The sequence below is a fragment of the Astatotilapia calliptera genome, chromosome 18 (assembly GCF_964374335.1).
Source record: "Astatotilapia calliptera chromosome 18, fAstCal68.1, whole genome shotgun sequence".
NCBI lineage: Eukaryota > Metazoa > Chordata > Actinopteri > Cichliformes > Cichlidae > Astatotilapia > Astatotilapia calliptera.
In genome coordinates this window covers 35,425,757-35,449,937 of record NC_137439.1, presented here as the reverse complement: position 1 = coordinate 35,449,937, position 24,181 = coordinate 35,425,757, and the positions used below count along the sequence as shown (strand labels likewise).

General features: G+C 42.3%; 1 protein-coding gene across 2 annotated transcripts in view; it reads right to left on the bottom strand.

Annotated features, from left to right (window-relative positions):
- Nucleotides 1-24,181, bottom strand: part of LOC113010993 (cadherin-12-like) — a 40,633-nt gene that overhangs the window by 8,292 nt on the left and 8,160 nt on the right. For both annotated transcript variants that reach the window (XR_013903106.1, XM_026150344.2), the window contains exons 4-12: nt 16,605-16,729; nt 14,973-15,142; nt 11,707-11,826; nt 9,256-9,423; nt 8,935-9,122; nt 4,648-4,901; nt 4,055-4,191; nt 2,549-2,670; nt 2,026-2,140 (exon numbers count right to left, since the gene is read on the bottom strand). Coding sequence is in view for 1 of the 2 variants with exons in the window: in XM_026150344.2 (XP_026006129.2) it covers nt 2,026-2,140; nt 2,549-2,670; nt 4,055-4,191; nt 4,648-4,901; nt 8,935-9,122; nt 9,256-9,423; nt 11,707-11,826; nt 14,973-15,142; nt 16,605-16,729 (1,399 nt within the window). In the remaining variant the exon portion in view is untranslated. The remainder of the gene's footprint in view (nt 1-2,025; nt 2,141-2,548; nt 2,671-4,054; nt 4,192-4,647; nt 4,902-8,934; nt 9,123-9,255; nt 9,424-11,706; nt 11,827-14,972; nt 15,143-16,604; nt 16,730-24,181) is intronic.

Sequence of the window (24,181 nt, the reverse complement as noted above, 5' to 3'; positions counted from 1 at the left end):
GACCAAATGCACAGGAACGTGAGCTCTGATGCTACTGCTTCTCAGTCGCAGACTGTTAGGCCAGCCATGAGCATGCCTGCCTCTTTATGTGACTCTGAATCCAGCTACGGACTTATGTGCAATCCTACCATGAACTATTGTGTTGACAATACCGACAGGGAGTTGGCATCTACTACTCGAGTTACCGAAAGTGTTCATGACCTGAGAAATTATGTTTTCAAAGCTTGTCATGCTAACAGTGTTCTATGTGCTGCCTCACCAGTCGCTTCTGAGCTTAAGACTCTCCCCAGGGCCTCCTCAGATGCCACGTCAGCTGGAGGGTCCGAGGGGCCCGTTCAGCCTCCCGTCTCCGCTGGAGGGTCCGAGGGGCCCGTTCAGCCTCATGCCACGTCAGCTGGGGGGCCCGAGGAGCCCGTCCAGTCCCACGCCACGTCAGCTGGAGGGTCCGAGGGGCCCGTTCAGCCGCCTGTCTCCGCTGGAGGGTCCGAGGGGCCCATTCAGCCGCATGCCACGTCAGCTGGAGGGCCCGAGGAGCCCGTCCAGCACCATGCCACGTCAGCTGGAGGGCCCGAGGAGCCCGTCCAGCACCATGCCACGTCAGCTGGGGGGCCCGAGGAGCCTGTCCAGCACCATGCCACGTCAGCTGGAGGGCCCGAGGAGCCCGTCCAGCCACCTCCTGCTTCACCGTCGCCTGGTCCAGCTTCGACTCCGGCTTCAGCCTCATCTTCGCCTGGCCCAGCCTCAGAGTCTTCGTCCTCGTCTGGCCCAGCCTCAGAGTCATCGTCCTCGTCTGGCCCAGCCTCAGAGTCATCGTCCTCGTCTGGCCCAGCCTCAGAGTCTTCGTCCTCGTCTGGCCCAGCCTCGTCTGGTCCTGCCTCGTCTGGTCCTGTGCCCACCGGGCCATGGCCAGCACGCCTAACACTGGAGAGCCGCCGCTGCCTTCCGCGCGGCCGGCCTCCTGAACTGCTCCGTCGTCTCCTTCGCCGCCGCCGCCGCTGCCTTCCGCGCGGCCGGCCTCCTGAACTGCTCCGTCGTCTCCTTCGCCGCCGCCGCCGCTGCCTTCCGCGCGGCCGGCCTCCTGAACTGCTCCGTCGTCTCCTTCGTCGCCGCCGTTGCCTTGAGCACGGCCGGCCCCCTGAACTGTTTCCACGTCGTCGCCGTTGCCTTGTGCACGGCCGGCCCCCTGAACTGAGCCGTGCTTTCCTTTTTGTTTTCTGTTCCTGCTGTGTTTGTATTCCTGGTCTTCAGTCATATTAAAGGCTCGCTTTCTGTTAAACTCACTCCCGTCTACTCACTTGTGTACGCTCCTGGGTCCATTACACACACCACCGCACGACCTGCCTCTGCAGACCGTGACAATAGGTAATCGTGCAGCAGCCACGCTGTCCATTAGACGGCCTGCAGCGCAGAATGACAGGGGGGAGGAGAGGGATCTGTCTGACAGGAAAATATTGCCTGCTTGTCAGACACTCTCCAGTCCTCCACCAAGCGGCTGATTCCTGCTGTCGTGGTATGTATGCAGGAAATGAGGGGTTACTGGGATAAAACCTTTCACCACAGAGTTTCCATCAAGTCTTACTCTGGTCTGGAGATCGCTGACGGTAAAATTTTGGGGCTCGCTGAACTCCCGGCGGTGGAGCAGCTCGTGCATTTCATCCCCACCAAACCGCCCACACTCACCTGGGTGGGTCTAACCCTCCCAGGTGAGACGGAGCCTTTCACAGCCTCCATGTATCAAAATGTTTATAAATCAGCAGCTCAGTCAATAAAAATTCTGACACGGTCACACTGGACATGAGCCACCTGCTTGATAAGGTACCCTGAGTCCTACTGTTTGCAAGGAGAAGTGTATCATCGCTGATATATCTGACTGAAGACTCTCTGCACCATAAACATGTCACAGGTACAAAGAGCACTACAAATGGGAAAAACTCTGTTTATGGTTGATCTCAGAGATGCATGTGCATCTCCCACACAACACAAAAGCTGTAGTTACTCTTTAGTAGCCGCTACTCTTTGACTTACTTCCATAATCTCTGACAGTGAAGTTTCTGTTTCGGAGCTCCTTGGAGGACTTGAAGAAGAACCTCTGGCCTACAGGGGGCTGGTCCTCGTCCACAGCGCCAACTGTCTGGATCACCTGCTCAGCAAAACAGGAAGATTGTGTGCTAAACACACTCAAGAAAAACACAGAACAACTTGTGAACTGAAAATATCTGGATTCACCACACGGGTTTAGTCTGTGCTGATGCAGTGCACACCTACTCCCGATGACAACCTCACACTACCCCCACGAAACAGAAATATTCTCAGTTGAGTAAAAACAATTGTTGTCATCACGTAGTTACAGGACATGGTTGCTGAGTGCTGAAGCCGGTGCTCAGTTCCAAACCTCCTCTTACACCAACATCAGCACAAACACTGCATGGGGAGCTTCATGTCAAGGATTTCCATGGCTGAGCTATGGAAATCCTTGACTATTGCCCAGTTAATGTATTTAACAAATACCTGTGATGAAGATCTTTGTATGTGCTGTAGCTCAGCATACCTGTCCAGCTCTGGAGTTCTCACAGACGAATGTATCTGAAGGAGCAGTGAGCTGAGGAGGGAATTCATTCACATCCAGGACGTTGACCTTCACTAACACTTCTGCAGACAGCGAAGGATTATCTGTGAGGGTCAGCATGAAGCCGTGTATAATTAGTGTGACAGCCAAATATATTCATCACAGCCAGTGTGACCCGAACATCCTGTGGGCTTCAAACTACCATTAGCTTGGCTCTGATTTTTGAGTAGGTCACCTGCAAAGAATACATTAGGTAACAATTGTGGGCGTGTCCTGCAAACGTTTCTTTACTTCCAGCTCCACATTTTTTACTCAACTCTAATCAAGTAACTCTGCATGAATCACAATGTTGCATATATGTGCAACAGCACAGGGAACCGCAGAGAAAAGGCAAACATCGAAAAGCTATTCACTGATTTGTTAAAGATTATCGAGTAGCAGCCCACTTTAATGATATGAAACATGATGCAGCATCATCACAGTTTTGTGCCATTGAACATGTTCCAGTGCCTCCAACAGTGGAAACCATGACTTCCATTCTGGGTATTCACCTTACAGACGCTGTCATCTAAAGGACTGAATCATGAACTTGTTCTCAGTGTTATGTTCTAGTTTCTACATGATCTTATTTTTTTCAATACATGACAGTGATTTTTATAAGCTGTGATGACTGCGGTTTTTAATTAGTAATTTATGGATGTTTTCGATGGTCCGGTTCTATACAAAAATACACAAAAAGAGAAAATGAGGAACCCTTTTCCCACATCACTGTATGTAAAGTGTGAATCGTGAGGGGATAGTGTTCTGTTTTGTTCACACTGCATTTGTTTCTTGTCACTTAATACAGTGAAGACAAATATATAACACGCAAAACACTTATTGGCTAGAAGAAACAATTATTGGTACATTTCTGTTGCAGGGCTAACTCAGTGAGAAATACCAAGAATCTAGAATAACCAATGAACCCATCTCCACTAACTGCATGTCTTTGGAGTGCAGAGTCAAAGTGAACCCATGCAGCCACACGGAGAACATGCAGACGATACATTAAACGTCCCGATGGTGGATTTAAACCTGGGACCTTATAGCTGTGAGGCAGCAGTGCTAAGAACAAGCTTTGAAAAAAGAAAAAAGGAAGGATTCGTGTTTTTTACGTTTGTGAGGTCTGAAAAGTAAATTAAATTTGTATATTATACTAAATCCCTCATTCTAAATCGACTCCTGGGTCCTCGCAAAGCAGGATTTTCTGTATAAGAAAATGCAGTCTTGGTGAATAGTGTGCCCCCTGATAAGAACACTTTTCTTATACGAGTTTTCTCCCATTGATAACTTATCACTCAACATTTATGTTGGAATTTCTAACTAACATTTGTTTAGTTGATGAGATGGTTATGAGATGACCTGTTTGCACAGTTAGTGTCTGTACAGTTTCTGACACACAAGTATACTGTTGGTGGTTGTGTGTAGTTATTGGTGTGGAATACTTACTAAGTTTGGTTGCCACCACAGTGATATTGTGCTGAACAGCTGTCTCTCTGTCCAAGTATTCATTAGTGGATATGATTCCTTCCACCGTCTCAATGTCAAAAAAGCTGTCAGAGCCAGTCTGCCACTCCAGAGAATACCTGCACACATCAGACAGTCCATGGACTTTAACTTCATTTTACATTTTTATAGAAATTTAATTTGGTCAACCAGACATAAAAACTAATTGCATGTATAAACTCATCAGTCAAATAAAAAAGAACTTTTAAAAATATTACTGACTGGTTTTAAAAGCTTTTTCTGCCTGAAAGTTATACGTCTGCAGTGATCTGTCAGTTCGTGGTAATTAATCAATAGTTTCACTTCAGAGTTCTTAACGTGCTTTTTATATGGAATCATATTTGATTATTTAACAAATTAACTCTCTTAATTGGTTAAACTGTTACTTGGTGAACAAGAATCCAATTCAAACTATGATGTAGAACAACATCGTTACAATTTCCAGCCTTCCAGGAAATGAATAATACTGTTAACAATACTTAAAAAAATAAACAGTCTGTTGACATAATTCCACAGATCTGTGAAGCGCTTTCCACCTGACAGCACTGCTACTAGCATCCAGGTCATAAGCGGTCACTGAGCCAATGATGGTTCCTGGGGGAGTGTCCTCGTACACGTCCAAAGAATAGTAAGGCGTGGTGAAGACAGGAGGCTCGTCCACATCCAGTACGTTAATTTCGACTGTCACAGAGTCCTTGAAGGGCCCCAGATGGAGGAAACGGGGATCTAGCTCTGCATTAAATGCTTCCACCTTGAAAGTATAGGACGCTTGGGTTTCATAGTCAAGAGTCTGGAAAACATGGGAAGAAATACACTGAGATGAAGCAAAAAATTCAGAGCAATCCTTATATTACCTCATGTCTGCAGTGAGAGGATGCCCACAGGCCGTCTACAGTGATTTTAACTAAAATACTTTCTGAAGTATAATTTTAGGACCATCTGGGAACTTTTTAAAAAGATAACTACGGAAATTTTTGTTTTTGCGGTCCAAACAAAAATATCAATCCAGCGCAAAGAAGACTATTACAAAGCAATGCTTCTGTCCTGACATTTGTATGGAATCATTCTGGAGACGATGTCTTATCCGTGTTATTGGTTTTGAACATACCACAGCAAAATTAAATAAAGCTCGACCCACGACTGTTGACGCTTGGAAAACCTTCTCATCCAGAGTTATCTCCTGGAAGAGGCAATAATTGGTTTTAACTTTGTGTTGTTGTGTCTTTTCTTTGCTGTCCCTATGCCTTGTTTGCTAATGTTTGCTTTGCTACTGCAGTTTACAGTTGTACTGTATATGTCTGTACCCCCCCCCCCCAACCCCGTTTTAAATCAATAAAATGTTGATCACAAAAAAAAAAAATCAATCCAGTATGAAAGTTAAATAAAAATGACATTTTATTCATGTATGTGACTGTGATTGTTTAAAAGGTATTCTGCATGCTTTATTTCACAGTAATTGTGTTGTAAAATGAAACTATATGCCATTAAGAAAATGTTTTTACTTCCCTTTTGCAATGTGAAGTTTTTTATTACGTGTGCTCAAATATGGGAGCACTGAACTTCATTTTGATGGCATCAAAGACGAGTGAAAATCTCTGGCATTTATCTTTAAAATTTGAATTTAACAGTCCAATCAAATTCCTGTATTTTAAACCACAGTATATGTAGAATTAGTCAGTCGGCTGACATGTTTATCATCTCATTGTACAGGACAGAAAAATGCCCCCCCCCCCAGAGTGTGAATGTTGGTTAGTTTACACTTGAGTTTAGAAGTGGGTGTAAATGAGGCTATACAGCGCTTTGAGTACTCCGGGAGAATAGAAAATGGCTATATAAAAATCAATTCATTTACCAAACGTGGTTCATAGTTCTAAATGCTTTAAATTGTCAGTGAGAATAGAGAAACGCTTTTGGCTGACACGAGTATTTGACCAGTCCACACACACCGTTGGCTGCTGCGGCTGCCTGCGTTTACCTGGGAGTACAAAAGGCTGAGGATTCTTCACTCATGTTCGACTCTCTTGAACAGACGTAGGCTGTCCCTCCTGCCTCTGCCTTTGTGCTGCTGCCTTTTGAGCCTCTGTTTTTTGAGTTGTGGCCTTTGAGATGACTCGTGTTCTATTAGTGTTCTTGTGTTATTTGAAAATTTGAGAGTTGTTTTTTTGTTTGAATTGCCTCAGTGCCTAGTGAGTCGTTTCACTATGTGTTTTCAGTTGTGGTAATAAACCTTGTGTTTTTTTAATCTGCCCCCCCTCGTCTCTGGGCTCATTTATGTTACCTCCCCTTGAAAAAGAGCCGAACACAAGCGCTCTGACATTTCCTGTGAGAGATAAAGAAATGGAGGCGTATACGAAGTCAAAGAAACCAAATTAGAAATGATGCATCTGAGAGGGTAGTTGTTTTTTATGAACACCTGCCTTGACTGGTTGTGGAATAAATACAATGAACACAATGTGAAGAGCTTACAGATAGCTTTTAGGACTTAGGATTATTTAAAAGGGAATCAAAATGGTTCCATCCATAAATGCATGAACAATTTTTTCAATATCACTCTTAGACACCATGTTTTTAATTTTAGCAATATTATGCAGATCAAAAATGCAGTCTTAGACACAAAACAACTTCAAGGTTTCTAATGGTACTATAGATCCAGGTAATGACAACTATGATAAATTGACTGGTTCTTATATACACTAGCACTTCTCTGCTCTACTTAACCACTTTACACACAAGTGTATGTAACCCAGTAGCTTTTGTTGTTATTCTTTCTTGCTTTCTCTTTATTTGTATAAATGTATTTCCACTCTCTTATTTTGAAAAGACAAATTTATTTTGAAAGAAGTGTGATCCTCTATCAAACTTTATTTTTCTTTTTACGGATCACATTGGGTAATGGCCATTTCATTTGTTGGAAGCGGTTTCAGTCCCGCCTTCCAAGCACCGGACCACCATTACACACGAGCTTGGTTTTTCGCACGTGGAAGGTAGACGAGACAGGCTTCGGATGGTCTGTGCGGAATTTTCTGTCATTTTGGCTAGGTGTTCTGTTCGTGTGATAAAGCAACTACGATTTTGGATTCTCTCCGGATAGAGGTAGCGAGCCTGTGCCCAGACTAAACTAATCTCTCCCTCAAGAGAGGCATAAAAGTGGTAACACACAAACCACAAAACCAAGGAAAAAAGAACTAGACTAGTAAGAAACCCTGACTAGACTAATAAGGAATCCAGACCTGACAAATGACCAGAAATTGAAATATTGAGCTCAGTAGGTTATTTTTGTTATGCCGGCTTATCATTACTATTACTGCTGTTATTGTGGAATTTGTGTCTGATTTACTGGGGCGATCGTGGCTCAAGAGTTGGGAGTTCGCCTTGTAATCGGAGGGTTGCCAGTTCGAGCCCCGGCTTGGACAGTCTCGGTCGTTGTGTCCTTGGGCAAGACACTTCACCCGTTGCCTACTGGTGGTGGTCAGAGGGCCTGGTGGCGCCAGTGTCCGGCAGCCTCTCCTCTGTCAGTGCGCCCCAGGGTAGCTGTGGCTACTTAGGGACTAGTAAAGTGCTATGCAAATACAGGCCATTTAATTTTCAATTCTGTACAAAATAATAACCATTGTTGCTCATTTCCTGTCTCCAGCCATTTCACTCCACGGTCACCTCATTTCCTATTGTAATCCTGCTAAACCTAGTCTGTAGTTTTGGCTGTTCTAAACTATTTAAAGTGAGTCAGGGGTCACATATAATTGCTTTCTATCTAATGTTTTCAATCAATTTCATGTACACATCCATGTCTTTATCTCTCACAGGAAAGTCAGAGAGTTTGTCCTGCACTCATCACTGTGTAGTCCTGGTCAAATACTCGTGTCAGCCAAATGTGTCTTTTATTCAACAAAATAACAAAATTGTCACCAGAGCACAAAGTATGAAGGAATGAATACAGTACAAAGTACAATAGTCCCTTACATGGTATTACCCCAGTGACAGCAATTACAATGGACCAGACAGTCAGTTAGTGTTTCTCTGTTCTCACTGACAATTTAACACATTTAGAACTATGAACCACATTTAACAATGTGGCTGTGAAGCAGTCTCAGGCTACGTTCACACTGCAGGCGAAAGCGCATCAAATCCGACTTTTTTGACCCTATGCGACCCATCTATCCGATCATGGCACAAATCCAATATTTTCAAATCTGACCTGGGTCACTTTCGTATGTGGTACTGAATCTGATACATATCCGATGTTGTAGAAAGCGACTGCTGTTTGATGGTCACGTCGCATTAAATCCGTCTTTTACGTCACTGACACTAGACAGACGCCAATTATCAGAAGACAAACGAGAAAGCATGGCGGCCATTGTTAAAGCAAAGGCTCTTTTTTTTCTCAGTGTCTTTTCTTTAATTAATTTGTCAAAATTCTGTCGGTTACGACTGTGCAGAAATTGATCGACTGCTGCAACAACACCTACTAGCTCTGTAGCCGCCATTTTTACTTCTGTTGTGTGTGACGTCTTCTTTTGCGCACGTGTGACGCTTTGAGGGCCGTGAACCGTTCACACTGGAGCGCGTTTGCTGTCACATTTTATTCGTAGTGTGAAAAACAGACAAAGAAAATTTGGATTTGATCAAAAAATCAGAATTGAGCATTAAGACCTGCAGTGTGAACGTGGCCTAATTCATATGATTTAAAGAACTTTGCATCAGCATAAAACAATCTTTCCATCATCAGCTTGAAGACATAAAATAAAGTGCTGTGTGAATGGATCAATGCTTTGCAGCAGGAAGCACTTAGAAAGCAACTAACGTGCACTAAAGGGTGAATTGACCTTTTTCAGAACAATTATCCCTTCTTGACTTTGACCATTACAGATGATGTCAAACACGTTGCCCTCATCTCCTGGAACAATGGCATACTCCACCCGTGCGTTGCTGCCTACATCCAAATCCTGGGCTTGAATTCGTCCCACAGCTGCACCCAATGATGCTGACTCTGGTACATGAAGATTAAAAATACCTTAAAGAGTAAGAAAGATCAGTAAAAAGAGACAACCAATTAAACACTATTATTAGTCCAACGTAACTGAATGAATGAATGAGTAGATTTTTTTAAACAATGAGCAAATTAGACATTGCTAAGAGTTTGTTACTCTTAGTGAAGCGTGGAGGGTTGTCATTGACATCAGTCAGGGTGATATTGATGATGGTGGTGGAGGCCAGTCCCCCCAGTTGACCACCCATATCCTTGGCCTGGAGAAGAACCTGGTATTCCTCTTTCACCTCACGGTCCATGTTGGCCAGAGCTGTCCGAATTATACCTGAAAGGATTTGATTTAACATTTTAGACCTCACTATAACAAAGAAGAAAGACAAAGATGAATCTGGCTTTAGTCTACACACGCTGTATGCCTATGCCTAATTTTGCCTCAGTGTATCTAAGTGCTTCCCACATTTGAATATTTTTTGTATATTTGTCACAAAAAATGTAAATATTAGACAGAGATGATGCAAGTAAACACAAAATGCAGTTTCTAAATGAAGGTGTTTATTATTAAGGGGGGAAAAAGCCAAAATGGCCCTGTGTGAAAAAGTGATCCCCCTCCCCCATAAAACTGCTACAGGCATCCCCAGACGAGTTACAAACAACAGTGACGTCTCTAACTGGTGAAAAGTTTGAATGGTTGACTGCAGCCAAATCCACCATTACAAGACCAAAACCAGTTGCTCCTGCACTGAACGATGACCTTGAAAACCGCTCACAGAGAGTTAATCTCTGTATACTAAACATTCCTGAAGGGAGCAAACATGGCAGGGACCCTCTAAAGTTTATGTTGGAGGTATCAATGCAGGCAATGGGCCCCAGTCTTCCCTACGTCATCTGAACTGGAAAGAGTCCAACAAACCCCGACCGACCTCCAGATCCAGTGAAAGGTCATAACCCCCACACTATCCTGGTCAGCTTCTCCGTATTCCCACAGAAAGAAGCTGCACTGCGCTGGGCCACAAACTACAAGCTTAAACATCAAGGTACCACTAAAAGGGTCTATCAAGACATCAGTGCACTGTTCAAAGCAAGCCCTGTATCAGAGAAATGTTAGACTCCACCCAGCATGGCTGCGTGTGATGTGACCTGATAGGCTCAGATGTTTCATGACCAGAGGATCAGTAAATAGTAAGACTACATGTATGGCACTCTGATTTAAACAGCCTGAAGATGATTAATCATCTAAGCTTGAGTATGTGCTCATTTTCATCCTTTCATAGTAATCAGTGAAACTCAAGATCCGGACACTCATTAACGTTATTGTTGGGTTATTCAGCATCATCCTACATGCAGGTGCGTACATAAAATAATAAGGTTGTATACCTTATTATATTTGACTTTTGATCTAAAACAAGGCAAAACATAAAATTATATATAATTATATATACAAATACTCTGTCTACTTGGAAGGCTTTCTTAAATTAATAGAAGGCAAGAAGAGTGCTGGCTATGAGTGATTTTGTGAGCTATCTAATTTAAAGTTAACAGTTCATGTGTATAATGTCTGTTTCTTTACAGTAGATGTTTGCTGTGGTGGATGAAGCAGCTACAAAGTTTGCTTTTCTTCACACATGAGTTTAACCTGGACCAGGTGACCCTGAATCCTCCCTTAGTTATGCTGCAATAGACGTAGGCTGCCGGGGGATTCCCATGATGCATTGAGTTTTTCCTTTCCAGTCACCTTTCTCACTCACTATGTGTTAACAGACCTCTCTGCACTGAATCATATCTGTTATTAACCTCTGTCTCTCTTCCACAGCATGTCTTTATCCTGTCTTCCTTCTCTCACCCCAACCAATCACAGCAGATGGCCCCGCCCCTCCCTGAGCCTGGTTCTGCCAGAGGTTTCTTCCTGTTAAAAGGGAGTTTTTCCTTCCCACTGTCGCCAAAGTGCTTGCTCATAGGGGGTCATATGATTGTTGGGTTTTTCTCTGGATGTATTATTGTAGGGTCAACCTTACAGTATAAAGCTCCTTGAGGCGACTGATGTTGCAATTTGATGCTGTATAAATGTCTTTTTCTCTTTAAGACTCTCCTGTAATTTAATTTAACTGGTACGTGTTATTTTAGAATTTAGAATCAGTGCTTGCTCATAGGGGGTCATATGATTGTTGGGTTTTTCTCTGTATCTACTGCACAATATAAAGCGCCTTGAGGTGACTTTTGTTGTGATTTGGCGCTATATAAATAAAATTGAATTGAAATTGAATTGAATGAGTTTAACGTGCGGTTTGATGAAGGACGCCCGGCAGCTTTTTCCCAATAAAGGTCTTTACAGGAACAAAAGCTGCTGTTTTTTCACTATATGTGTGCTCCTATGTTTCTATTGCAGGTCTATATTTACATTGACCTGCAATAGAAACAGTCACAACGTAAAGCTCATGTTTCCATGGTAACTTGTCTTTGTGGTGCTTGTTTTATCAGGGGTAGGACTGGGGAGTAACTCATGAGGTATCATGAAGTGAACTGAATTCATGCGACGTCTGAGTTCTGTTAGTACAACTGTATCAATTATTCTTGCTTTGTAACAGAAACGTTCCAGCTGCTGTCCTGTCACCTGTTTTGGGGTCCACAGAGAAGTAGGGCTGGCCGTGAAGGATGCTGTAGACAACGCGAGCACTGTTGCCATACGTGGGGTCATCTGCATCTGTGGCAGTCACCTGTGTCACGTAGGTTCCTAAACAAACACAAACATGTTTGCACAGATTATGTTAATACAGATTACGTTTCTCTCTAGAAACTGAAAAGCAGCGACGTCTGCGTGCTACACACCTGCTGACTGTGCTCTGTGAGTTTACTTGGCCTGTCACTTTGTGGCTGAGCTGTTGTCACTCCTACTCTCTTCCACATCGTTATAATACCACTAATCACTAACTGTGGAATATTAAGTGGTGATAAAATTTCACAGCTTAACTTGTTGCACAGATGGCATCCTATCATGGTACCTCGCTGGAATTCACTGAGCTCCAGAGAATGACCCAATATTTCACAAATGTTTGCAGCCTGTTTGATTTTATGCGTCTGTGGCCGTGGAAGTGAACCACTACTGAGGTTCACCATATGTAAGAGGACAATACTGACATTTTTTTTAAAATTCTCCTATAAAGGAAACAGAATGTGGGAAAAATGGGCACAACTTTGCCATCACTGAGTTCACTGACGTAGTTCAATAATGCAGTAATTCCTTGGTGGCCCCAGGGGTGGGTGACATTTGCCACGAGTTCCTGAATATTGTAAGGCTGTTCTGGTTCACACACTTCTGCAACATCACATGGAGATCTAAACACTCCTTAGCCTCCCTGGGAAGGTCTGCCCTTTGTCACTGATTCGGTTCATAATCTTTACAGACAGGATCCAACCAAGTGGTGGAAGGCTTCCAACTTGGTAGCCTCAGAATGTTATATCTGCTTTTTGCAGATGATGAGCCCTGTAGGCTTCATCATGCTGTGGCCTCCAGCTTGCAGTGAAGTGACGTGATTGAAAATTAGCATCTCCATGTCTGAGGCCATGGTCCTCAGCTGGAAAAGGGTGAAGTGTCCTCCCAGGGTCAGGGTAGAGTTGCTGCCCCAGTTGTTAGAGGAATTTTACAGGGAGATTGTAAGATGGGGTCGTGGGTACAGTGAGGAGGACAGTATACCATTGTAGTCATTTGAGATGGGCTCAAAGTAGAGCCACTACTCCTCCACATCAAAAGGAGCCAGAGTTGGTTTGGGCATCTGACTAGGATGCCTTCTGGGTGACCTCTGGCTAAGGTGTTCTTGGCATGTCTCCACGAGGCCCCAGGATAGGAATGGAGAGATCATATCACTCTGCTGGCCTGGGAACACCCCAGTGTTCTCCCAGATATACTGAATGTGATGGCTGGGGAGCAGAGGATTTTCTGGGTTAAGCTGCCCATGACCTGGTTCGGATAAGCAGAAGAAAATAGATGGATGGATGGATGGAGGATGGATGGATGTATGCCAAGACTTTGGAGAACAAAAAAAGAAAGATCAGATAATTTGATCTTGTAAACACACCCTAAGAAAGCAGTCTTACATATTTGCTTAATATGTGCGTTGAAGGACATGTCCTGGTCAAACATGACTCCAAGGTTCCTCACAGCGTTACTGGAGGCCAAGGTAATGCCATCCAGAGTAAGAATCTGCTTAGATACCATATTTCTAAGATTTTCAGGGCCGAGTACAATAACCTCAGTTTGATCTGAATGAAGAAGCAGAAAGTTAGCGGCCATCCAGGTCTTTATGTCTTTAAGACATTCCTGCAGTTTAACTCATTGGTGTGTGTTATCTGGCTTCATGCACAGATACAGCTGGGTGTCATCAGCATAGCAGTGTAAATGTATGCTATGTCTTCTAATGATGCTGCCTAAGGGAAGCATGTATAATGTAAACAGAATTGGTCCTAGCACTGAACCCTGTGGAACTCCATAACTAACCTCAGTGTGTGAAGAGGACTCTCCATTTACATGCACAAACTGGAGTCTATTAGATAGATATGATACAAACCACTGCAGTGCAGTACCTGTAACACCTACAGCATGTTCTAATCGCTCTAATAGGATATTATGGTCGACAGTATCGAACGCTGCACTGAGGTCTAGCAGGACAAGCACAGAGATGAGTCCACTGTCAGAGGCCATAAGAAGATCATTTGTAACCTTCACTAAAGCTGTTTCTGTGCTGTGATGAGCTCTGAAACCTAAAATCTGATAAATAGGTTGATCATAGCCTGAAGAAGTAATTAATTTTAGGACGTCTTATAAGAATGGGTTCTAAAAGACACAATGATGGTTTGGGGGAAGTAATTACTGAAGTTAATTTAGAAAGATGGAGAAAAAGAGTCTAAATGAATATCAGTGGTGCTGAAAGTAGCTAAACATAAATCTAAGTCTGTGAGATGGTTATGAATGGTTCAAATTTTATTTGTGAAGACTGTTACAAGATAAGGTTAAATGAATGCTTGGTTCAACAGAGGTCTGACTTTTTGCGAGCCCTGCTACAGTGCTGAAGAGGAACCTGGGGTTGTTCTTATTTTCTTCGATCAGTGATGGATACTAAAACGTTCTAGCTTTGCAGAAGTTTTTTTCTGTAGAGCAGCAAACTGTTTTTTTCAGGCTAAATGATGATCTTCTAAATAAGATCCCAGTTTCTCTCCAGTTTACAAGTTTTCTGTGTTAAGGTGCATGTTTGACGGTTACACCAGGGAATCAAGAATTTCTGATTTCGGGCTTTCTTTTTCAGAGGAGCTACAGTAGTGGTACGCAGGGAAGATGTAGAATTATTAAGCTCTGTGGGAGTAGGTAACCGCTCTGCATTGTTTTGGCACATGGCACTGAAGAAGAAAACAGTAGAGAGACAGTGGCGCTGTCACTTGGTGTTTGCTCTCTGCAGCAGAGTATTGCTTCCTGTTCCACAGTGTGTAGCTTATCTGTGGAGCCAGTTGATTTAAAAACTTCACCTGCTAATTACATTCACAGTATTCACTATCCCCTACCTTATCGGACCAGGGGTGACATATTCAGCTGCACCTGAGCCAGCCAGCAATCTAAGGAGATCTCCTTAGATTGCTGGCTGGCTCAGTTGTGTCTAAAACACAATGTAGATAACTGGAAAAGTTTCTGGGAAAACCTGGTCTTGTTACGAGAGACTGTCCTGTCTAAAAAATTGGTTTCATTTTTAATATATTTTTGTGCACTGTGTATTTTTTTATACCTAAAATATATTTTCCTTGATAAGGAGTGTACACTTTCATTTATCTTTATGAGTTCTGCTATCTAAATTCTTCATCCACCTACTGCATCCGAGCCTGTAGCTGTCTTACCTGTTGGGGACATCTCTGGGACGCTGGCGCTGTAGGGTCCATCTGGGAACTGAGGTTCATTGTCATTAATATCCTGCACCTTGATGATAAACTCAGACTCTGGCTCAAGAGGGATGCCTGTATGAACGTCAACAGCCTGGGCCTTCAGCGTATAGTACGATTTTTTCTCCCTGCAAAACATCAAGTATTAAATTTACACACACTGAATTCACTGGCACATACTCAACTGATATGATTATGTGTTCAGGCTATGAGTCTCATGGTGTCTCAGCATTGATTCCATGTCAGGCTGCACTCATGCTGCCAAACAGACTGTTAAAGAAAATGGAAATATTAGATGTGCTGTAGATCAAGTAGTGACTCAATTTTGGGACAGGAAAGTGTTTTGTCCATAGAAATGCTCGTCTATTGATGCAAATGCATGAATAAAGGTAGACTTTTATTGGCATAGTCACAGTTTTATACTTACGGGGGTTGTTCATGTGCAAAGCTTAGTTTATCATTTTAGTTAGTTTATCATCATATCAAAGAGGAACTTTCTTTTATGATATGATTTTCTGAATTTTAATGTGACATTAAGATATCCAACAATATCTTATTTATTTAATTGTGGAGGGGTGTGGTTTATGGCTCAGCTGCAGGGGAGGGGTGGAGCAGTGGGTTCAGGGTGTGGTGTCGGGGGAAGCGGACCTGCCCATGCCTTTCCTATTTCAGTCAGATGCGGGGACCTGACGAGAGAGCTGCGTGTGGTGCAGAGCCGATGAGGACAGCTGGAAAGCTGCCCCACTGTTAATAAAAGATCACTGCACTAGCAACGCAGCTACAAAAGTAAACATGTGATAAAAACCTGCAATTGCAAAAAAGCAACAACAACAAAACAACTGCCACTGTTGAATGTGTCCTGTTTAGGTGGAATGGGTTCTCTCTCTTACACACACACACACACACACACACACGCGCACACACACGCGCACGCTCGCACGCACACACACACTCTTTAGAGCGTGCTGATTTTGTATAGAATCAATTTATAAATTTGACAGTTTTACTGTGTATTGTATGCAACGAATGACTGCAACACAATGTGATGGCAGCATGTGAATATTATCAAGCCCTCGAGCCGCAACGGTAGAAACTCTGAAGGCAGATGCTACTCATGATTGGTCTTTTTTTCAACGACTCCCAAAGTCTCCAAACAACAGGGCTGGCCGCCCGCAGTGACACTTCAAGAGAAAGCTGTAATAACACATCTGCAGTTTTAAAGGTAATGCATATGTTCAGTGATGTTTTCTGAGGTCAGCAGCTGTTTCAGGTCTTGAACATCAAACATTCTTGCTCAGGTGACTCAGCTGAAGTTGATCAAGCCTCAGCCTGTTTTGTGGAAAAAAAAAATCGCCTTGAATCTTTTGTGCGTTTTTAAAAAAATCTCAGCCAAAGTCAGCATCTCTGTGGACACAATCATCTCTCTGACAGAAAAAGCTTGATTCTGATTTGTCCAAGTCTCACTTCCCCGTCCATTGCAACTCCTGAGAAAAACAGTTTGGGAGGATGTGCCTTCTCTAGGTTCCTACTTAGATATTACTGTTTTCAGGTGCTTAGTCAGTTTAGACAATATTATTGGGAGGTACTGACCTGTCAAGCACCACCTGTGCATGTATATCTCCTGTCATTTGGTAAATGGTGAAGACAGACCCCACTCCCTCTCCTGAGAGTGTATATTTCACTGCATTATCTCCCTGGTCCATCTCAGTGTGGAGCTGCAGAGGAAATTATGTGTCAGAAAAGCATCACAAATACTGTATTGTTTTCTTATTTAGGAGATGATATGCACATTAACTGCATCAGTCTTCATTTGTTGTCTATGAGAACGATATGAATACACTGACTAGCTCCTGCATTCGGTACACCTGTTCAGCTGCTTGTTAATGCAAGTATCTAATCAGCATGACATAGTGTGTAATGTGTATCTGTTTGTAAGCATGTAGACTTGGTCAGTATAAGCTGCTGAAGTGGAACAAGTGTGATCTAAGTGACTATGAAGGTGGCATAGTTTGGGAGTGAGGTGGGCTGGGCTTATTTCAGAAGCAGCTATCTGCTGCAGGCCTCGAGGGCCGGAGTTTGAAACCCTGATCTGCTGGGAGTTTCCTGCACACGTTGATGCCAGAGGTCAGTGTAGAATAGTCAGACTGCTCTAACTTTGGTTAATGATTTTTGTTTGCAAAATGAAATGAAATGAAATCATCATTTAAAACAGTTTTTTTTTTCATTTTTTGGGGTTTATTTGGGTCATCTTTGTCAAATATACATTTTTCACTAACATGCCATTTTTAGTCCAAATCCCATGCTAACTAGAAACATTTGGGTTTAACACTGTAACAGATGAATGAGTTCAGTGTTAACAAGCGTTAACTGTGATTAATTAATTTGAAAAATATAACGCATAAAAAAATAACGCATTTAATAACACTGGCTTGACATATTTGCATTCCAAGCAAAGAGGAACGTTTGTCAATGCACCATTTCCTGGTAGACCGATTACACTGATGCACACATCAGAGCTACAAAGAATAGTGATGGGATTTCCGGCTCTTTCAGCTCCGAACCGGCTCTTCAGGTTGTTTTGTTGCTTTAACTAATTTATTTTTAACAATAATATAAAATTATGCAAAAAAGGAATTACTAATGTAAAAAAAGTATTTTTATTTATATATGTTTATATATAAATATATACGGTGGCCCCTAGAAACAAAGCACGTACAAACTCCAAAACACATTTCTAGCATGAACTGAACTTCCAAAACAGAGCTACTAGATCACTTAAATTACACAATTGAAAGCATATTCAATTATTTTGTTTATGTATTTATACACAAGCACTCACATATATTCAAATAATTTAAAAAAAATGTTTATTTACCTGTTACTACCACACACCAAATCCGGTCGTTGGTACTTGCTGGCTTGTGTAGCCACCAGGTAACACTGCGCCTAGCGTCCTGGAGCACTTCTGTTGTGTTTTGTACGTGCTTTGTCTCTAGCGGCCACCATAAATATACTTTTGTTTATTCACTCCACATAAAATGTAATAAATAAATCATATAATACAAAAACCAACTATTCACATTTGAACTTTTAACTATTTCAATTTTCAGCTTTTTCCTTTTAAACAAATTTAAAGTGAAACAACACAAAACACTGCAAACCACAACACAATTAAATATAAATTATAATATGAAAACAAAAAGAAGATGCATATTCTCTGTCATATGGACCTGCATGAATAAACTTTCTGAATCCTTTATCATCTGCAACCGAAAATAGTTGTGGATGATTACTATACCTTTCTAATGTGACGTTGTTGTCCCTGCTCTCTCTCTCTCTCTCCCTCCCGCTCTGTTCCTGTGCTACTGAGTGTAACTACCGCCCCTCCCACCTCTGCCCAGCACAAAGCACAAGGCTCACGTGCGGAGTGAAGCGGAAAAAAGTGCGAGAGAGAGAGAGAGAGAGAAAGGAAAAAAAACCCATGGCTCCCAATAAGGAGCCGGCTCATGTCACCTCAGACTGATCAGAGGCTAATTTGATTTCTAAAGACTATCCAATGGAACCTTGATAAAAGCGTGGTTATGTGCAAACTGTGCAAAAAGGAGTTTGCATACCACCGAAGCACTTCAACCTTACGGCATCATCTAAATGCAAAACATGTTGCAGTGAGTACAGAAACTGTGGGAGCTGTTAGCGCTAGCAGTCCCAGTAACAAGAAAAGGTGTCAGCAGCCGAAACGTGATGAAATACCTGGCATCAGGACCAAAATTAGCAAGTCAACATCGGACAAACTTACAAATTCTCTCACAAAATGGATTGCTCTGTCTGTAGACCACTATCAGTGGGAGAAGATAGCGGGTTAGAAAATGTGCTACAGTTGGCGTCAGGTGATCCAACTTTCCAGCTGCCTATTTCAAGTAAAGTTCAACAGCTTTATGACACTGAAAAGCAAACAACATGAGATTACAGACAGCCCTGCTAATATGGAGGAACTACACCAGGAGCAAACAAGACTGGGGCAACACAAAGAGCCACTTGAGCCATGCAGGTAAATAAAACCATTTTTTACTTATTGTTACTGTTTCTTCAAAAAGCTCTACAGTTGACAGTTATTGTGTAGATAATAATTACTTTGTTGAACTGTCTACTACAGGTTCGTGACTGAGCTTCTTGGAGGTGAGACGTCTGTCTGATGTTCAGTGGTGTTACCTGCTTTCTGCCACCTGCATCACAACATGGAGGTCTCTGATGATGACCCATACTACATGGTGAAGTTTAAGACTGCCTTCACAAAGGTGTAGCTACACTCAACCATCAGTGAGCTACACACCAGATAGCTGCTGTGCTTGACCCACTTTAAGGATTTAAAGTGTCCTGCAAGGAGAGAGCGAGAGGAGGTTTGGAGCAGCCTTGAGGTCCTGCTGCAGGAACAGTGTGAAGATGGCACCACAAAGGAGCCAGCAGAGACAAAGAGCCTCCTCCTCCCCTCTGATGAGGAAGAGTTTGCACAGAGCAGAATCCACCATCAGCCAGACAGACTGCCCGCTGCAGTGGTGGTCCAGTCGAGCAGGGACCCACCCACAGCTGTCTGTGATTGGTCCTGCCACTTCTGTCCCATGTGACAGACTGTTCTCACCTGCAGGTCACATAGTAACAAAAAGCTGCTCTGAACACGTGAACAGGCTAGTTTGTAACTGGCTGAAAGAGACGGACAGTAAATAAGCATGGAGGTACTGTGAGTAAATGGACTGGTTCTTATTTAGTGGTTTTCTACTCTGAGCATCAAAGCGCTTTATACAACTAATTCATTCACCCAATCACACAAGCACTTTTTCTAAGCTGTTAGTGCCTATCTAACATTAACATACAATGGATGAGCAACAGGGGGTTAGTATCTTTCCCAAGGATATTTGGCATGAAGACTAGGAGGAAGCCAGGAATCGAACCACCAACCTTCCAATCATTAGATGCTCTACCGCCGGAGCTACATGTTTTATGTTCACTGTTTTAGCCTAATGTACAAAATAATGTTGGCTCAGGTTACTCAGAGTTTAAAGGTGAAGCTGCTCAAATAACCTTTTATGTTTATTTTTTTAAGAAGATTAAACTTCACTCATGTTGAAATTATTATTATTATTTAAAAACAAAGCCATTTTGAAAATATACTTAAAGTACTTAAAACAGCGCTTCATTTTTAAGCCTGCCCAGGGATTTTTTTTCCAGAAATGTAAAGAGCTTGAGTTTCCAATATTCATGTCCATGTTTATTATTTGATTCTGTCGCCCACTAAAACCCTTTTAAATTAAACAAAAACATTTGCACTTTGAGGAATATTTTCTTGTGCGATTAAATGTGATTAACCGAGATGATTAATTACAAAGCCTCTAATTAATTAGATTATTTGTTTTAATTGAGTCCCACGCCTAATAATAATACAATGTATAAATCAAACAACATAATTTCTCATTCAACAGAATAATCTCTTGTTTGTAGAATATATACTACAATTACTATACTAACTAACACTATTTCCAAATAAATCATCCATAATAAATATAAAGTCAACAAATATTTTCAAAACAAGCTCTACTGTGCAGGGCATTACACTTATCTAAAAGGGGTTCAATATATGAAATATGAAAGTCAACAACTAACTGACCAGTGGGCTCCAAACATTGCAATGAGGATCTATTTAGACCTTTTGTAGTTTAATTAATAACCAGTCGGCTAAGATGTTGGCGTAATAAACTGTAATAAGTTGCAACCATTGCAACAAGTCAGTTTGTGAAATGAAGTCCCTCCTAGATATTCAACGATCAGCTGCAGGTGATTTTTAGCAGTAGAAATGTGACGATGTTACAGAGCGGGGGTAGACCAGTACTGAGGCACACGTTCCAAACACTGATCACTGTGTCAGACAAAAACAGTTCATGCATGAAACTCAGAGCAACACGAGCTAATAAAGCAACCACTTACAACCACATGTCCAAAAAAGTTGTAAAATGTAAATCAACCGAATGCAATGATAAAAACATGATATGTTTATCTGTGAATTGTTTCTTCTCTCAACAGGAAAACATATACAATATTTATAATGAGACAATTATAAGAAATCATAAGTAATGATGGACAGAAGTGAACCAATCTGAAATAATTCTGCCTAAAAGTTATTTTTGAATCATTTAAAATAGACATCAAAGACGTTAAAAATCTCATCATCTACCGTACAAAATGACATAAAGAGTCCAAGAATCTTGACGAGGCTAAAAACCAATACTGAAAGCCGTCAGGCCATCAGCACGATTCCAGCATCAGTTATGAACACAGTTTGCTGTTTAAAGCTCTGCTGTGGTATCAAGAAGTCAGAGATCAACATTATCCAGAAATACCATCGTCTGCTCTGGTACAAAGCTTATGTGGAAAATAGTTCAGTGATCAGACAAATTCAAATTCTCTTTGGAAAACTACAAAGGAGAGGGACTATTCGGCTTAATACCCAGTGGTGGTGTTGATGGGGGGGGCGGGGGGAGCTGGTGCGCATCAACGCCTATGTAACTGACAACTATAAGTGCTGACAGGTATATACAAGAGCAAAGAACACTACTTTTTCAGGGAAGGCCTCACATTTTCTCCTCTTACAGGAGCCTGGATTTTTAGAGGAGAGCTCCAAATCAGTGCTCACCAATTTCGAACATTTGATGCACTGAAATGAAGAATATGACCCAAAATCCGTAGAACAACTAGAATCCAGTTGTTTTTTGTTTTTTAGGCAAGGCCTTGTGTATTTCTGCAAGGACAATTAAATTAATATTAACTCAGGTTTGTATAACCCCTGTCAAGAACCTCAAAGATGCTTCACAAAAAAGTATAAATAAATGAAAGTATATAAATAAACACAAAGGTAAACAACTCCAAAGGAAAGCAGAGTAATACAAACTGATGACCAGAGTCCACTGACATCTGCTGCTAAACAACACACTTAGTGCACACCCTCCCCAATGGGAGTAACACGACAATCAGTAGTGTTCTTACACACACACACACACAGTGTGAACACTGCCCAACAGCTCTATTTGCTCCCCTCTTCTTCTTCTTTAAAACCCGCAAAGCTGATTATGAGGGGAGACACCTGCTGTCACTGGGAGGAGCACAAATCCTCCAGAAGAAGGAATGCGCGCGCACACACACACACACAGACACACACACAGCACTACAGCTTTAACTACATATCAGCCAATAGCTGGTTAGCCAGAACTGTAATCTAAACAATCTGTATTCAAATCCTATGTGCGAAGTGGCTGGATTTATCTTGATGAATAAATACATAAAAGTATGTGTGTGTGTATATATATATATATATATACACGCACACACATATATATACACACACACACACACACAAATATATATATACACACACATATATATATATGGTAAATGGCCTGTATTTGTATAGCACTTTACTTAGTCCCTAAGGACCCCAAAGCGCTTTACACTACATCCAGTCATCCACCCACTCACACACACTCACACACTGGTGATGAAGTTACATTTAGCCACAGCCACTCTGGGGCTCACTGACAGAGGCGAGGCTGCCGGACACTGGCGCCACCAGGCCCTCTGACCACCACCAGTAGGCAACGGGTGAAGTGTCTTGCCCAAGGACACAACGACCGAGACTGTCCGAGCCGGGGCTCGAACCGGCAACCTTGCGATTACAAGGCGAACTCCCAACTCTTGAGCCACAATTAACAGGCTGGTGTGAAAGATTGCTGCCACACCGCCCCCTCGGCCTGTGCTTCGAGGTTTCTGGTAGTTAGAATGACTCGGGGGTGTTGATTCATTTAAACTAACATAGTCATCCTGCTGTAACCAGGTTTCTGTAAGGCAGAGTAAATCAATTTGTTGATCAATTATTAAGTCATGTACTAACAGAGACTTGGAGGAGAGAGACCTAATATTTAATAATCCACATCTCACTGTGTTACTCTTTGGTTCAGATGTGGATACTGTATTGTTCTTTCTTTGTAATTGTTTATGTTTAAGTTGTTTGTTGCTGGTTTTTAGTTTGTTCTTTGTCTGTTTGGGAGCTGACACAGTCTCTATGGAGATGGGTTTTTGGGGGGGTAGCAGGAGGAGAGAAGCTGCAGAGAGGCATGTAAGACTGCAACTCTGCTTCCTGGTCCCAACTCTGGATAGTCATATTTTGGGGGGGTTAATAAATTTGTCCATGTTTCTAGAAATGAGAGCTGCTCCATCCAAAGTGGGATGGATGCCGTCTCTCCTAACAAGACCAGGTTTCCTCCAGAAGGTTTCACATGTCTGAGAACAGAATCACCAATTACCAGAGTTTGACCCCCGGCGGGTGGGTCACCGAGTGGGGAAAAACAGACACATGGTTGGTGGTGTACCTGGGGCTTCTGTTTAAGACTACGCTTCCTCCTCACCATCACCCAGCCGCCCTCTTTCCCCAGCTGCTCAGGACAGTCTGCCGGGGAACAGCTAGCGGGGCCTACGCTGTCTTCAGCTGCACCGTTACCAAACAAGGCTTAGAAATGGGCAAATTTCATTTAGACAAGAAATGGTGCAACCTTTTGATACTATTATGTTGTAATGAAGCAATGTGTTAAAATCAGCTTATTCTATTGGTAACCAGAGTGATGCACTCAGCCACAGAGGACCATCTCCATTAAAGGAAAGAAAAAGACAGAGAGATGGAGATCATCTGTCATAATGTTCTGTGTAAGTAAAGTTGGGCTGCCCAGCTCTGTAGTAGTAGTTATAAAGTAGCAGGAGTATAACAAATCTCCAAATACATGGTTTAATTATCTTCTTGGTTTTTCACACGTTTACCCCTGATGTGGACTTCAAGTCAACAAGGAAGGGTGTTCATCATCTGTACTGGCTTCTATTGTGCATCACCAGGTTGTCTTCATTATGTTTAAATACTTACATGTATTCAGTTTCTTCCATGTGATTTGCTGATTAGATAGAATTTGAACAGGTGCAACAGCAAAGAGTTTTTTGGTATTTGTTGTTTTTTTTAGTAGTACTGGAGTAGTAGCATAGCTTAGCTTAGCTTAGCTTAGCCATCTGCTCTCATTTTTAAGTATCTTACTGTGTTATACTACAAAGTTTGGGAGTTTGTACACTTTAGTTTTATCTGA